Here is a 16,147-nt window from a genome sequence, read left to right on the forward strand (position 1 = left end):
GAATTTGGGTCTAAAAATAACATGGTCATCTTTTTTAAGCAATGCTTTAATTGAAAAGGTCAAATTTACACTATTTTATGCAAGTATATATTTTCAAATTTTTTTCTGCGAAAAACATCATTGTATTTAACATTGCTTTATATGTGACAGTTATTTTCACTTAAGATGAAGCCAAGTAAATCCGATAAGTGATAAAACTAGACCAAACTTTTAAACCAAACTGAGCTTTTGTATATGCAGATTAATTATCATTAATTTAAAAACATTTGACACATAACCTTTGTAAATCAGTCAGGAAGCATGTATGTACTTATCCACCACATTTTCTAAAACAACCAAAACTGCTCTTTTTGGATAAATATGATGATGATAATGTGACTTTGATCCTGGTCAATGACCTCAGATCTAGTCATAACCACCCTCAGGTCATGGACAACAATTAGGTCAAGTTTGAGCGCTTAAATAGTTATGGACCAGACATTAAAGTGGGATAGACAGATAGACTGGCAGAGATAGACAGATGTACATCAATATTATGATTCCATTTTACTTAGGAATACTCTAAACTTTTAATTAAAATATCCTTAACCTTTGCATGAACCTATAAGATATCATGTCCTTGCAAAATCTTCAAAAAAAACTACTACTAGTAAGTCTAAAAGGTTGAATAATACCTGTTAAAGGAAAAAAAATGGTCCAATTTATAGTGTACAAATTGTGAATTTAAGCACTTTGTGGAATCGAAGGTACCACATTTTCACTCATCCACCCAATATTACTGACTTGTCATGAAGACTGAAAACAGAAAGAGGTGAGTCACTTTAATGAGGATCTTGTACATAACACTTATGTACAATGTACAGGTTTATGAAATGATAAAAATATGTACATATTTCATAAAACAAAACAAAAAATGTCTTATATCAGTGAAACTAGAGAGCCAAAAGTTCATGTTGCTTTGATAGCTGTTGAGGTTCCATTCAATGCTGACTGATTCACTACAGGTACAAACTGGCAGCAAATACAATGTCTCTCTTGATGCTTCGTATTCCTGTAAAGAGAGGGACAGAACACTGAGTGTCTTATTTGTCATAGATTTCATATCACTAGTTACTTATTAGGATGTTTTTTTCTGCTTCATGAATTGGAGAAAGAATATACACAATGGAAATTGTCAAGAAAGGGTATGTCCATTTCTCATTTGCTGCTAGAATATTAACTTAACAAATACAAAAAAAAACCCTGATATTACTATAATTTACAACAGTGATCATAATAAAAACAAATCTATATCAGCATACTCTGTTACCTTCAGCAAATTTGTTTTCAAGCTCAGAATTTCCAATGGCTTTAGCAGCCTGCATCAACTGACGGAGAGTCTCTTCCAGTCGCCTCATACAGCGGATGATGCTACCTGTATTATAGCAAACAGAGAAACATCGTTACAGTGAATGTACAATGACATATAATGAAATAAAAGCTTTCAGTGGATAGTGCTCCCTGTAATATGCCATTCAGTTAAACACGGTTACAGCGAACAAGATTATAATGAACTCGTGCTGACAGTGCAGTCCTTGCCTTTCTCTTTAGTGTTAAGATGTATTATCCAATTGTTGAATGTAATGGGTTAAATTTACAATGAATCAAAACCGTTCATATTCTCTTCCTTTGTTATAAGCATGTTTTACTGTAGTATATATTTTTTGTGATTCTTGTAGTTTATCTATTTATGGAGAGATTGTTTACAACTCTCTGTACAAAAGTGTACTAGTACATAAAGCATAACCTAGAAATAAGACAAAATTAAACTTGCACTGGCCAACATCTTCCCTCACACAGACTGAAGATTCATTAGGGTGGTAGGGGCTCAATATCCATTTTGGGTACCTCTTATTCATATATCTATCCCCCGACACTGACAGAACATTTGTACTTGACATATAATTATTTACATGAAATAAATAACTTTTGCATCCACACAAATTGGTACTTTTTTTATTAGACAATGAAAATTTTCCCCCTTGAATATAACTGATTCTACAGAATATAAAAACATGAAATCTTACCCTCAAATATGTTGGTCATTTTGCAGATCTGTGAGAAGGTGGCACCGTTACACCAAGCATTGACGACGTCCATCATGTGAGGTTTAAACGTGGAGACGTAGTCTTCCTCATTCATCTCTAGCTTGGCCTCAATACTTACCCGTGCTATTCGGCGAGCTGTATCCTATTAAATTAAAAATTATCATTATTAGAAGAATTTTCATTTGACATTCATTCTATAGTCACGTTCTTCCAACTTCCAATTATTTTTCAGGAACAAATGTTCACCCAACTTTAGATAAATGGTTTGGAAAAGTCTTAAGAGCATCAAGTGCAATCAACAGTACATGTATGTGTGTTTGGATCTCCCTCAATAAATGACTTTAATTTTGTTAAAGATGGTTTTTGTGGCATGATAATGATATCCTTACTGTATGCATTATCTACATGTGTATAAGGTTAGTACCTGCATGATCCTTGGTGAGAGATAATCTTCATGCATTATCTACATGTGTATAAGGTTAGTACCTGCATGATCCTCGGTCAGAGATAATCTTCATGCATTATCTACATGTGTATAAGGTTAGTACCTGCATGATCCTTGGTCAGAGATAATCTTCATGCATTATCTACATGTGTATAAGGTAAGTACCTGCATGATCCTTGGTCAGAGATAATCTTCATGCATTATCTACATGTGTATAAGGTTAGTACCTGCATGATCCTTGGTCAGAGATAATCTTCATGCATTATCTACATGTGTATAAGGTTAGTACCTGCATGATCCTTGGTGAGAGATAATCTTCATGCATTATCTACATGTGTATAAGGTTAGTACCTGCATGATCCTCGGTCAGAGATAATCTTCATGCATTATCTACATGTGTATAAGGTTAGTACCTGCATGATCCTTGGTCAGAGATAATCTTCATGCATTATCTACATGTGTATAAGGTTAGTACCTGCATGATCCTTGGTCAGAGATAATCTACATGCATTATCTACATGTGTATAAGGTTATTACCTGCATGATCCTTGGTCAGAGATAATCTTCATGTACTGATAGTCATGTACATACCTGTAAATTGTTACTGACTTGATTGTGACTATCTGTATAGTGTATAAACTTACCTGCATGATCCTGAGGGGTCCTGAGAGCTCCTCGGTCAGCTTCGGCGTTTCTGAGCCCGCATTCTCCTGGAACACGAAACACGACACCAGGGCGCAGCACTGCTGGTGGGTCAGGTCGTTGAACACTCCGTTGAATAACAGTTCCGTTAATAGCAGCTCATCCCCACTACAGACAGACAGACATTGATTATAATTACAGGACTCTTTTGAGCACACATAACAAAGTAACCATGTACAATATCAATGTAATTAGAATTAGAACTTCCATTCCCTCCCTGGTTTTCGATATGTTGCGTGGAAGTGGACATATCAAAATTGAGGAGGGATGGAAGTTCTATTTTGAATAAGATTGATACAATATGCAACTGGTTTCATGTCCATGTATTCATTCTCTGGATCGCTTAATACATAATCTACACTAACAACATTACAATGCTAATGATCTCACTGTATACAAGTAACATTCCCAGGTAATCTAAATTACAATTGGTTGCCTTCACTATGGTAACTAGAACTGTCCTAATGGGACTAATACCCCCGCTAGGCTAATTTCAAATGGGACAAATAATTGAATTGAATAATAATTAAGGTTTGGAACACATACAAAAAAAAAATTCTAGAATTGTAAAAAAAAAAAAAAAATAGTTAACAAAGAAAAATTAAAATCAAAATTGTCAGAATTTCACTGTAAATACATATCTATAACAGTAATACATTTACAAATGTATGTATTTGATGATATTTTTTTTTTTAATTTAATTGATTTAAAGAAAAACCAACAAAATGACAATAACCCCTCCCTTTGCAGTGAATAGAAATACCGGTAGCCAAGCAATGCTCTTCTGTTGATAAAACTTTCAATATCTTTCTAATAAGAGTCTTGACAGATGCAATTAGTTGTTTCAAATTTTCCTCACTTTCTCCTATGGCACAATTGAACTCCATATCAGAAAATTGATCCCATAGGACTATGATTTTCTTTGGTGAGCTTGTTAAGTTTAATAAACTCCCAAAACATTACCATAATTACCATACTATGTAAAAATATGTAAAAAAGAAAATTCAATATTACAAACAATTTTAAAATTGCCAAAACACTACAATCATATCAGTAATTTTGAATTTCATTTAAATTAATGCCCAATAGGGTCACTTCATAAAATTACTTGACAAATAAATTTAAACAACCGCTAAAAATAGTTTAACTTCTTTATTAATAATTATATTATTTATTTCCTTATAATGATAGACCTTTTGGTTTACATGAAACAGTTTTAAAATAGCCTCAAAACCATCACCCATTTTACAGATTATCAATTTCCCCTAAACACATGCTCCATCTGAGCCATGGCTCAGATAATGGCTCCCTTGGGACGAATGAATTCAGCCACACTTGTCTTTGATGTTCTCATTAGCTCCTAAGAATTTATCATTGACAAACAAAAACTTTGCATTGTCAGTTGATAGAATACTTATAAAAAATAATTTTTTTTTTATTAATTAAGACATAAAGACAAAAAACTCCATCTGGATGTATTTATATAAATATATTTTAGAGTGTTTTCTATTAATTAATCAATAAAATCTGTAATGATTACCTCCCTTACTTTTCAACATTAGTGTACAATATATAGAATAAGGAAAATGAAAACTGTCATAAAATCATTAAATCTTGTCTGATCTTAAAAAAAATTGCAGGTGCACATCTTCAGATGGTGTTCAACATATGTACAAATTTTCAAACTGTTCCATGCAGTAATAAAAAATTCTATAGGGGGGACAAAGTTGCGTCTACAGACAGACGGACAGACGGACAGACAGACAGACGGACAGACAGACAGACGGACAGACGGACAGGGTGAAACCAATATACCCCCCTAAACTTCGTTTGCGGGGGTATAACTATCTGTTCTGACCTGCTGATTTCACACGCCACTCTGCCCTTAAGTTCTATCACGTCCGAGGCAGTGCAGTATCCCATCCGACGCAGCACTCTCTTACGACATTTTAACTCATCCATTTGCAGCAGTGACTTCTTTTTCTTGAGTTCTGATTTTATTGCCCTGATCTCATTTCCAACCTACAAGTATATAGGTGAATATCTAAGCCAATTATAGGCTTAATGTTGGTTTTTTTTCACTAGCATGCTTTGTTTAATTATCACTTTTTACAGAAACTTCATATAACAATATTCCTCTAGTATAAGAATGTACCACTTTGATGAAAGATTCTATTTACCAGGGCTATGTATACAGAAAGCATAATTATAAGGTTGATAAGATATTTAATCAGTCCCGTGTTTACCTGGTTTTTACTCTGGTACTGTGTGACCTGTATTTACCTGGGCTTTACCCTGGTACTGTGTGACCCGTGTTTACCTGGGCTTTACTCTGGTACTGTGTGACCCGTGTTTACCTGGGCTTTACTCTGGTACTCTGTGACCTGTATTTACCTGGGCTTTACTCTGGTACTATGTGACCTGTATTTACCTGGGCTTTACTCTGGTTCTGTGTGACCCGTGTTTACCTGGGCTTTACTCTGGTACTGGTTGACCTGTGTTTACCTGGTTTTTACTCTGGTACTGGTTGACCTGTGTTTACAAATGTACCTGGTTTTTACTCTGGTACTGGTTGACCTGTGTTTACCTGGGCTTTACTCTGGTACTGTGTGACCTGTGTTTATCTGGGCTTTACTCTGGTACTGTGTGACCCGTATTTACCTGGGTTTTACTGTGGTACTGTGTGACCTGTATTTTCCTGGGCTTGACTCTAGTACTGTGTGACCTGTGTTTACCTGGGCTATACTCTAAAACTGTGTGACCTGTATTTACCTGGGCTTTACTCTGGTACTGTGTATACAGATTCTCCAAGTTGCTGTCTTTGTGAAGAGGATGGGAGTACATTCTGTGTTCAAATGCCTCGGTTTTCTGTAAAATCAGTTCTCATTTAAAATGACATCAAACAAATGATATCTCCATATCAGAATACTGTAGAATCCTTATTTTTCGCGAGTACTTAATTCCGCGATTCAACCATTTTGCATCAAATCGCAAGAATATAAAATTGCAAACACCAGATTATTAGCATACTTTTTTTAGTTTACATCTGTCAGAAAAATAAAAGCGAGATTTTCAAATTCGCGAGATGTGCCTTTTGAAATTTTACACAGATATTAATTCATCACTTTTAATTAGGAATTTACAGTATATTGCAACAAGAACCCTATTACGTTACATGACTTGAAAATGCAAATTGCAAAGCAAGATGGCTACCTTGACAATGTCCTTGAGACCTTTCTCCTTAATTCCCATATCCTCTATTGGATCCAGTAGGGGAATTCCATCAGGAAAACGTTTCTCAACTTCCTATATTAACAAAAACTTTCCCTATATATACTGGTACTTGTCAAATATATTTTTAAAAAAAATAAATCACAGAGAATCTCTCCCTTGATTTAATAAAACTTTTTATTTAAAATTTTTCTTTAGCATTTTTATCTGTTTTTCTGTATATCCATTGCACACACCTGTATTGATTTGAGTACACTCTGACGATTATCTGGGGGTCGGAGGTCACTGGGGATGTATAACCTTACTGCACTGATGGCTTGGATCAAATGGACAAGAACTGGAACAACCTGTTGGTTGAAGCATGAAATCAGATCATAAAACTTGCTTCAACAGCGAATAAAGATAAAAAATCAGTGTAGTCTGGAAGTCTTACCTGCATCTCTCCCTTTTCACCTTTAGGGCACGGTTTTATAGTGTTGACGTCTTTACTTCGGGATGTTTCCCGCGACAAGTTCAGCAATACTTCTACCACATAAGAGGATTCTGCCCCCGAGGGTGTCTAAAAAAGATAAAAGTTATCAGTACATCTGCTAATTCCTTTTTTTCTACTATTGACGTGTACATAAAAAAATAAGAGCTACGCAGATAAAACTTACTTTGCTCTGATTTGCTTTCTTCTGAAAGTTAATGACTGCTCCCCACCCAAATTCATCTTTTTCATTTTTCACCTGAAAGAGATTCACAAATTTATCTACAAAAGTTAGATAACAATTGTCCTAGCTCCTGCACAGACTTGTAGGAAAGGCAGGATGTACTAAGGTACCTGTACTCCAAAACTAGACTTACCTGTACAAGACGCCCAGGCTGTAGGAAGGGCAAGATGTACTGTGGTTTCTGTATGAAGGTCAGCAATTCCTTGCCCAGGTTGTCCAGCTGTTGTCTGATTTTGTAATAGGAGGCCACACTGTCCTCGTTTTCTACTGTTAGTTTATTGTACTTCTCTTCTGTGTCTTTGAGCTCTACAATAATGCCCAGTCATGAACTGACACACATCAAATGGACACACTCCCATACTCCTTCACTCCAAAAAAACTACTGACACTTACTGTATATTTATCCACCGTTCCACACAAAAATATTTCTTAACCATGTTTGTTTAATCTACCTATTTTGAATTTGAATTTCACTAAAACTTATGCCCACAATACCAGTCCCTTCTCCGAGCCTACCACTACTCCCATCCCACAGTTACTTGTAAGTCATTATCCCATCACTCTGAAACACTTACTCTCGCACAGTTCAGGTATCGAGGCGTAGTTCTGGAACTGATAAAAGGACCGTTCCAACATGTACTCTGGGTTGATTTCCTCCACTCGTAATAGATTGAGCACCATGTTGTAAGTCAAGTGGAACGCCGAGTTCAAAGGGTCAGCTTGGCCCTGCAACAGAAGGAACCAGAGCATGATTAAACCTTTCTTTTGTAATACAAGTAGAATGTCACTGTATACATGAAGTCTGTGAATGGTTACATTTAATGTCCATAGATCCTGGTATCTTACCTTGACAATTTGTTTCCCGACTGACGGACTGATCTTTTCGTCCACCATCAGTATGACGATTCCTCTATCATCAATACCACGGCGACCGGCTCGCCCACTCATCTGTATGTATTCACCTGACGTCACCTAAATATTATAAACAGCAACCAGTTAATAAATTGATGCACATCTAGGACCTGCATTGTGGCCTTAGATTCATCACACGCAAAAATCGTGCCTACATGCTGCAAGATGTAAAAGTTCCAACACTGGAAACTCAGTATGTATAGAAAGTGTTTGCTTTCGTTCTTTAATAGGTCTTATAGACTAGTCTTGTTTTTTTTTATTTCACAACTTTACAAATTTACCCATCTGAAATCTTTGCCATCAAACTTTCGAGCAGCTGTAAAGAGAACAGTCCTTGCCGGCATGTTAAGTCCCATAGAAAACGTCTCTGTAGCAAAAAGGGCCTGAAATAAAGTCAAAAAAGACTTTGAAGTACTGGTAGGAGTATGTAAGAGGATCACTGTTGGAGACCTCTCCAAGTATCATAAGCTTTCTCATTCAAAAAATGCAATTCAAAATTCAAATGTTTAACAAATGTTTAAAAGTATAATACGTAATTCTTAAAACACAATGTCAAAAACTTTAGTGGATTGTTACACATTACCTTTATAAGTCCCTCAGAGAACAGAATTTCAATGGTCTCCTTTAACAGAGGCAGCAGTCCTGAGTGATGGACTCCGATGCCCTTCCTCAGTAAGGGGAGAACATGCTCCACCTGAAATTAAAAGCGAGTGTAAAACAAGGGAGGCTAAGTGTGATAGAGTTCTTTAGAGGTAGGCTTTACCCACCAATCTGTGCAGTCGTGGCATCTATGATCTTTTTCTAATTCAATGTGACAAAATATGTTCTGCAAATTAACTGTAGTCATTTCTTATCTACAAGATCATGACTTGTTGTCTGTCTCTTTGCTGATCTCCTATTACAAATTTTCCTATGATTTTTTTTACCTGGGTAATGAGATATTGTTTACTTGTAGCCTTTAGTTTACCTATCTCTCAGTGTGACAATATAAGTACTGTTTAATTCATTGTGATTTTCCATGACTGCATTGGTTAATATTTTGAGTCCTGTATGCAGGATTTACCTGTGGTAGTTTTTTGTCATCGTCAGACAGGTTGTCTATAGCATTATTGAACACTTCATCCACCAGAGCTTTTTCTTCCTCTGAGTTAAAGTTCAGTTTAGACATCTGTAAGGCATAGGCTTCACAGTCCTTCTTACTGAAGCTAAACACAATCACCGGGGCAAAGTTCCTCTCCATTATCATCTTCACAATGTTAAAACAGTTGGATTCAGCGGCTGGGGAAAAGGAAATAAAAATAAATAGGTTCCACTGTAGTTTTCCTGTTGAAATTTTATTACAAGTATTTCTGGCTGCAACCTGAACTGACCTTTAAACCCCCCTCTGCGGCCCCTCTGATCCCCCTTGGCAGCCCCACCAGCGTCCCTCAACACAGACATGGCAGTGCTGAAGTTTTCTTCCCGGAATTCTCCCTAATTAACACAGGTAATTAACACAGGTAAACAACATTTACTACATTATATATCTGTCATACGGTAATACACAAACAACCTTTATATCTTAGAAGCTTCAATTCAATCATTTCAAGACTTAAAGTTATGCTTGTTCTGGAATTTTTATCTTCTATGTTTCACTGAAAGTTGTCATGACTACTCTAGATAGACTGACATTCCAGGGTTTTTTTAGGTCCCAAAAACAAGGGCCTGGGCCTTTCCATTTGGGAAAAATAGCAACATTTGGATGAAATTGGGAAAAATGTCATACCTTACATTTCTCTTAATAATTTCAAATAAGACATAATTGAGGATTACTTTCCGTAACCGTATTGTTAGAAAAGTATGTGGAAATAGGTTTAACCAGATTTTATCATCCAGTTTAATTTTGTTTCTGTAATACTTTGAATTGTGCGACATGGATGACAGTTACAATATGGTGGCTCTTATTTGGAGCATGCAGTTTAGATTTTTAAAACCCCAATCCCCATTTACTTTTCACGAACTTTGGGACACTTTTTTTTTTTTAATTATTTGTTTTAACTTTTGGGAATTTTCTGTGATTAAATTGGGAAAAACATGTACCGTTGGGAATGGGGCCGAATACAGGCCCCCTACGACCCCTAAAAAAACCCTGCGTTCATCTACGACCATATGAACCCATACTTCTTTATATACACTACATTTCTATTGACCACAATATAACTCCAAACTTACGTTTTCATCAACCACCATATAAATCCCGTTACTCCCTGCTGGGAAGATGTAATGTTGTAAAGGAGTGGGTCGATAGTCTGTGTATACCACATGACAGGGCTGTAAACAAAACAGGTCAAAGGTTACAGGACAACAGGTCAAGTGAATGAGATTACAAAATACCAAAGGATGATATTAAGTGAAACATGATTACAGATAAAATGTTATAACATTATACAATATATATAACAAATGATCATTACTGCATACAGTACCATACATTACTGCATGTCAGATGAAAAAATAACCAACAAATTTTACAGAATTACCAGAATGTGTTAAATATACATTAATACAGGTCCTCAAATAATTGAAAGAAACAAAATGTCAATGCGGAGCAGCATTACATTCATCATGTTTTTGATAGCTTATCTTTTTAATTTTCAAAAAAATATTGTATGGCTTTTCTTATGTATAAATTCAATGGCAAAGACAGATTTGTATTTTACAGTGAATTGATTCTATTATTGATGACATAAATTTGAGTCATTAGCTATTATAACATGGACAGGCAAAAGACGAGTGAATTAAAGCTGACCTGATGGTGGAGGTGGCAGATCCATTCGGCGAATTGTCTGGCGTTAGGGATGGTGGCCGACAGGAACACGTAATGGACGTTATCAGGAAGTAGAATGATGGTCTCCTCCCACACCACACCCCTCTCTGTCAGCAATAACAAATAATCAGTCTCACAACAAAGTATAACTAGAACTGTCCTAATGGGACTAATACCCCCGCTAGGCTAATTTCAAATGGGACAAATAATTGAATTGAATAATAATTAAGGTTTGGAACACATAAAAAAAAAAAATTCTAGAATTGTAAAAAAAAAAAAAAAAGTTAACAAAGAAAACTTAAAATCAAAATTGTCAGAATTTCACTGTAAAAACATATCTATAACAGCAATACATTTACAAATGTATGTTTTTGATGATATATTATTTTAATTTAATTGATTTAAGGAAAAACCAACAAAATGACAATAACCCCTCCCTTTGCAGTGAATAGAAATACCGGTAGCCAAGCAATGCTCTTCTGTTGATAAAACTTTCAATATCTTTCTAATAAGAGTCTTGACAGATGCAATTAGTTGTTTCAAATTTTTCTCACTTTCTCCTATGGCACAATTGAACTCCATATCAGAAAATTGATCCCATAGGACTATGATTTTCTTTGATGAGTTTGTTAAATTTAATAAACTCCCAAAACATTACCATAATAATTACCATACTATGTAAAAATATGTAAAAAAGAAAATTTAATATTACAAACAATTTTAAAATTGCCAAAACACTACAATCATATCAGTAATTTTGAATTTCATTTAAATTAATGCCCAATAGGGTCACTTCATCAAATTACTTGACAAATAAATTTCAACAACCTCTAAAAATAGTTTAACTTCTTTATTAATAATTATATTATCTATTTCCTTATAATGATAGACCTTTTGGTTTACATGAAACAGTTTTAAAATAGCCCCAAAACAATCACCCATTTTACAGATTATCAATTTCCCCTAAACACATGCTCCATCTGAGCCATGGCTCAGATAATGGCTCCCTTGGGACAAATGAATTCAGCCACACTTGTCTTTGATGTTCTCATCAGCTCCTAAGAATTTATCATTGACAAACAAAAACTTTGCATTGTCAGTTGATAGAATACTTATAAAAAATAATTTTTTTTTATTAATTAAGACATAAAGACAAAAAACTCCATCTGGATGTATTTATATAAATATATTTTAGAGTGTTTTCTATTAATTAATTAATAAAATCTGTAAGGATTACCTCCCTTACTTTTCAACATTAGTGTACAATATATAGAATAAGGAAAATGAAAACTGTCATAAAATCATTAAATCTTGTCTGATCTTAAAAAAAATTGCAGGTGCACATCTTCAGATGGTGTTCAACATATGTACAAATTTTCAAACTGTTCCATGCAGTAATAAAAAATTCTATAGGGGGGACAAAGTTGCGTCTACAGACAGACGGACAGACGGACAGACGGACAGGGTGAAACCAATATACCCCCCTAAACTTCGTTTGCGGGGGTATAAAAATCCTCCCACACCACACCTCTCTCTGTCCACAAAGAAAGTCACAAACAATACAAAAAACAGCTTGTGTTGCAGAGGACACATAGGATACATTACAAGCACTTAGCACATACTCAATATTCATTTTTTTTTTAAATTTAATTTGATGACCTTAATATCAAAAGAGAGTCTGTAATAATGTTTCGACTTTAAACTTGAGGCCTCACTTTACAAGTACACCATACACTATAAGATGCCTGATCCAATAAATCAGGTCCTACCTCTCTGTCTCCTGACTCAATGAATCAGGCCTTACCTTTATCTCTCCTGACTTACTGAATTACGTCTTACCTTTATCTCGCATGTAGTGGATCTCATCGAATATGACCCAGCCCACCTCCCTCATAATCTCTGATCCCCTGTACAGCATGCTCCTCAGAATCTGTCCATGAGGTCAATATTAAAATGTCAGTTACAAGTTAAAGGGACCATATTTTCTTTGAACATTACAATATAAATTTTGAATATCTGTTTCTTACATGTACTTTTGAGTTATTAATGTGACAAGACACACTTTATCATGTTAACTGACCTCTGTTGTCATGACAAGACAGCTGGCGGTGGGATTTATTGTTACGTCTCCCGTCATCAGACCTACATCCTGGAACTCTTCGTACAGCTCCCGGTATTTCTGGTTACTGAGTGCTTTGATGGGGGACGTGTAGATGACCCGCTGTTTGTCCCTCAGAGACATCGCTATAGCGTACCTAAAGGTCACCAAATGTCAAGATTCAAAATCCATGCCTAACTTCTGAATAGACACTTGTCTGGTACTAAACAATATGTAAAGTTTATAAACACTGCACAGAGACCTCCATTATGTATATACCTGGTACATGTACTTACACAGCAACTGTGGTTTTCCTGTCTGTTTATATTAAATATAAGTATATGTACAGAAAATCTAAATCATGTGTATGTTAGGTATATGTACTTACACACAAGCACCGTGTTCTTGACTGTATGGATTAGATTAGATTATTCATTAGATATATGTATATGTACAAAAAATCTAAATCATGTATATATAATGTATATGTACAGCCAGCACGGTTTTCCCGACTGTATACATTAGATTAGATTATACATTAGATATATGTTTATTGAATGTTTTATGTTCATTGGATGTTGTATGTCAACAGTCTTCATGTTGCCCCTTGAGGGCCCTTAATTGGTTAATAAAGAAATTGAATTGTATATGTATATGTACAGAATATCTACATCCTGTGTACATTATGTATATGTACAGAATATCTACATCATGTGTATATTATGTATATACTTACACAGCCACCACTGTTTTGCCGGCTGATGTGTGGGCCGACACAAGGACAGACTGGTTGTTCTCCAGACACAGCAGAGCCTCTTTCTGGAAAGGATCCAGAATAAATGGGTACTCCTTGGCTGGTTTCTCCATCATAGGCTTCAGGGGAACAAATTCTGCCTCTGGGGGGATAGCCACCTGTAACAGAAGTTCATATATTTCAGTAAAAAATAAAAGGAACAACCAAGAAATGATGCAAGGTTTATTTTTAGAATCATAATGCTATGTATTGTAGTGTAATGTAAAAGAGTTTATAATTTGACCATGAGAAGAATTTTAAAAAATCACAAAAATTCATAGCAACAAGACGTGAAATTATAATTATATAACTTCAATGCAAATTCTGACAACAAAAAAACTAACCCCGAATTAATGCTAACAATTATCTTTTTATAAGCACAAGAACCACCACCTGTTAAAATAACAGCTGACATCTTGTCCAACATAAATGCTGAAAACCATAGCCCTCATACAGACCTCGTGTAGGCAGGCCTCCACCGTCTCCACTCTGTGAACCTGGATTCTGGACATGATTTCTGTCTGTCTACAAAACAGTTACACAGAAATTACAACCTTTTCACTAAATCAATGTTAATGTGAAATAAACAGATAAATAGATATGGTCCCCAAAGAAGAAAGCTGTCGGTGATAGAATGTCTTGACAGAGTTATGGTTCTTGACCTACCCTGTGTCCTCCGCTTTCTGTTTTTTTGGTTGGTGTTCTTCTTCCTCTTCATTTTCCTCGGCCGCTCGCTTATTACTTACAATACTCTGCAGCAGTTCCTCTGTCCTTTTACCAAGGTGAAAGAAAAATATAGCAATAATGCTTACTTTACATGTACATTTATGAAGTTGTATGAGATAAAATTCATATAGGTTTAATACTGTCAAGTTCCTAGTACTGTAATTAATACTAGCGATTGGGTTAATCCTTTACTGGCTTGTGACCAACCAGTTTTCGCCGAGTACAATTTCTCACCAGTGCATTGTTACATCATTTTCATATATCAGAGTTCCCGAAACCAGTCCAAAATCTGTCGGACAATTGTCCTGTAAATATTCCAAATTTACCGGACATTTGTAAAATTTACCGGACATTAAAACGATTGCAAAAATTTGCAAACTAAAATAAAAAGAGTTGTTTAAAAATGTTTCAGACTAATTCATTCAATTTCTTATTCAAATCATTCAAACTCCCTTTCATTTTCAAGAACAGTTTCGTGTATCAAATAGTTATTTAATTCTTCTGGCTGCTCAATGTCACTTTCACTCTCTAAAGCTTCCGACTCATAGTCATTGTCATCAGTTTCTTCCCCGCCAAATTTTATCGAGATCATGATCAAATAGGATATTGACTAACGTGTGTAAAAGAAAAAACACGCAAATCCGGATAAAGAACAACGCACGTTTTTATATTTTTTATTGCATTTTATTGAAATACTCAACTAATAAATTATCTCTGAAATAAAATAATCAACAGTTTTAGACTTTCTGTCTCGTAAATTGTTTTTTATACAGTGCCGCTCTGTAAATTTTATCGGACATTTTGACCGATTAAATTTAGATTTTACCGGACCCATTCAAATTTTACCGGGGATCCCCGGTGGACCGGTGCGTTTCGGGAACTCTGATATATAATTTTATGTGTTGATAAAATGACGTATCAATGCACTGGCAAGAAATGGTACTTGGCAAGAACTGGTTGGGCGCAAGTAGCCCAGTCAGTAAAGAGTTGGGTAATTTTAAACTGATAATTAAGTATGGATCAATAGCTTTGGTCATTTCCTCAATGTAATTGTTACTCATCACGCTAAATGTATCTGGACAATTTTTAGAAAAAAAGATCTTAACGAAGTTTATAAACTAACTTCTCTCTGTTTCTGCAGTAACAAAAGCCATACCATTATGATATACAACAGAGATCTTGGTTTCACTTTATATCTCAAGAAAAAAAAACATTTTTTAAAAAGTTTTCTAAAGTAAATCAGAGAAAACCTACATTTAAAAGATGTAATACAGCAACAAATTGAAGTGACCGTTTAGTTAGAATCTAGCTTAACTAACTAGCTTGTCCCAATTAGCCAAATAGATCAATATTTTCAAATCAAATTTCTTATTCTGTACCTCGCAATATCCGATTTCGGGACGTCTTTCCCTTTTGGTGTACTCTGTTGCTGTTTGGTTTCAGCTCCATCAAACACATTAAATAAGTCGTCGTCAAAACCATCTGCCATCTTAAGACGCTTGTAGATTTATGGTCAAATGAATATCATAATCTAAAATCAGCAACATGTGTTTCGATTTTGAAGGTTTTTAATTTTGTGACCCACGACCCCGATCTAATGTAATCTGGCCTTCTCTAAATAACACACATTCGTC

At 35.2% G+C, this 16,147-nt stretch overlaps 1 protein-coding gene across 1 annotated transcript; it reads right to left on the reverse strand.

Annotated features, from left to right (window-relative positions):
• Positions 1-807: 807 nt before the first annotated feature.
• LOC128165738 (exosome RNA helicase MTR4-like) lies at positions 808-16,145 on the reverse strand. The gene is made up of 25 exons (XM_052830561.1): positions 15,893-16,145; positions 14,454-14,558; positions 14,246-14,312; positions 13,731-13,906; positions 12,977-13,151; positions 12,736-12,826; positions 10,879-11,003; positions 10,302-10,400; positions 9,461-9,563; positions 9,154-9,368; positions 8,674-8,784; positions 8,372-8,473; positions 8,025-8,150; positions 7,754-7,904; positions 7,312-7,484; positions 7,122-7,193; positions 6,899-7,024; positions 6,702-6,812; positions 6,448-6,540; positions 6,007-6,102; positions 5,093-5,256; positions 3,177-3,342; positions 2,067-2,229; positions 1,310-1,414; positions 808-1,051 (listed from the first exon to the last, which is right to left on the reverse strand). The coding sequence occupies exons 1-25, from the start codon at positions 16,000-16,002 to the stop codon at positions 999-1,001; spliced, it is 3,078 nt and encodes a 1,025-aa protein (XP_052686521.1). The 5' UTR covers positions 16,003-16,145; the 3' UTR covers positions 808-998.
• Positions 16,146-16,147: the final 2 nt, after the last annotated feature.

The sequence above is a fragment of the Crassostrea angulata genome, chromosome 10 (assembly GCF_025612915.1).
Source record: "Crassostrea angulata isolate pt1a10 chromosome 10, ASM2561291v2, whole genome shotgun sequence".
In the NCBI taxonomy this organism is placed as follows: Eukaryota; Metazoa; Mollusca; class Bivalvia; order Ostreida; family Ostreidae; genus Magallana; species Magallana angulata.

Bases quoted from the DNA above. Each gene is read 5' to 3' on its own strand.
- LOC128165738 (XM_052830561.1), bottom strand. From the start codon at position 16,002: ATGGCAGATGGTTTTGACGACGACTTATTTAATGTGTTTGATGGAGCT. The intron at 8,474-8,673 runs GTAATGTGTAAC...ACTTTATTTCAG, and splicing joins TCTCTGAGGGACTTATAAAG to GCCCTTTTTGCTACAGAGAC. The intron at 1,052-1,309 runs GTAACAGAGTAT...CTCTCTTTACAG, and splicing joins TGAAAACAAATTTGCTGAAG to GAATACGAAGCATCAAGAGA.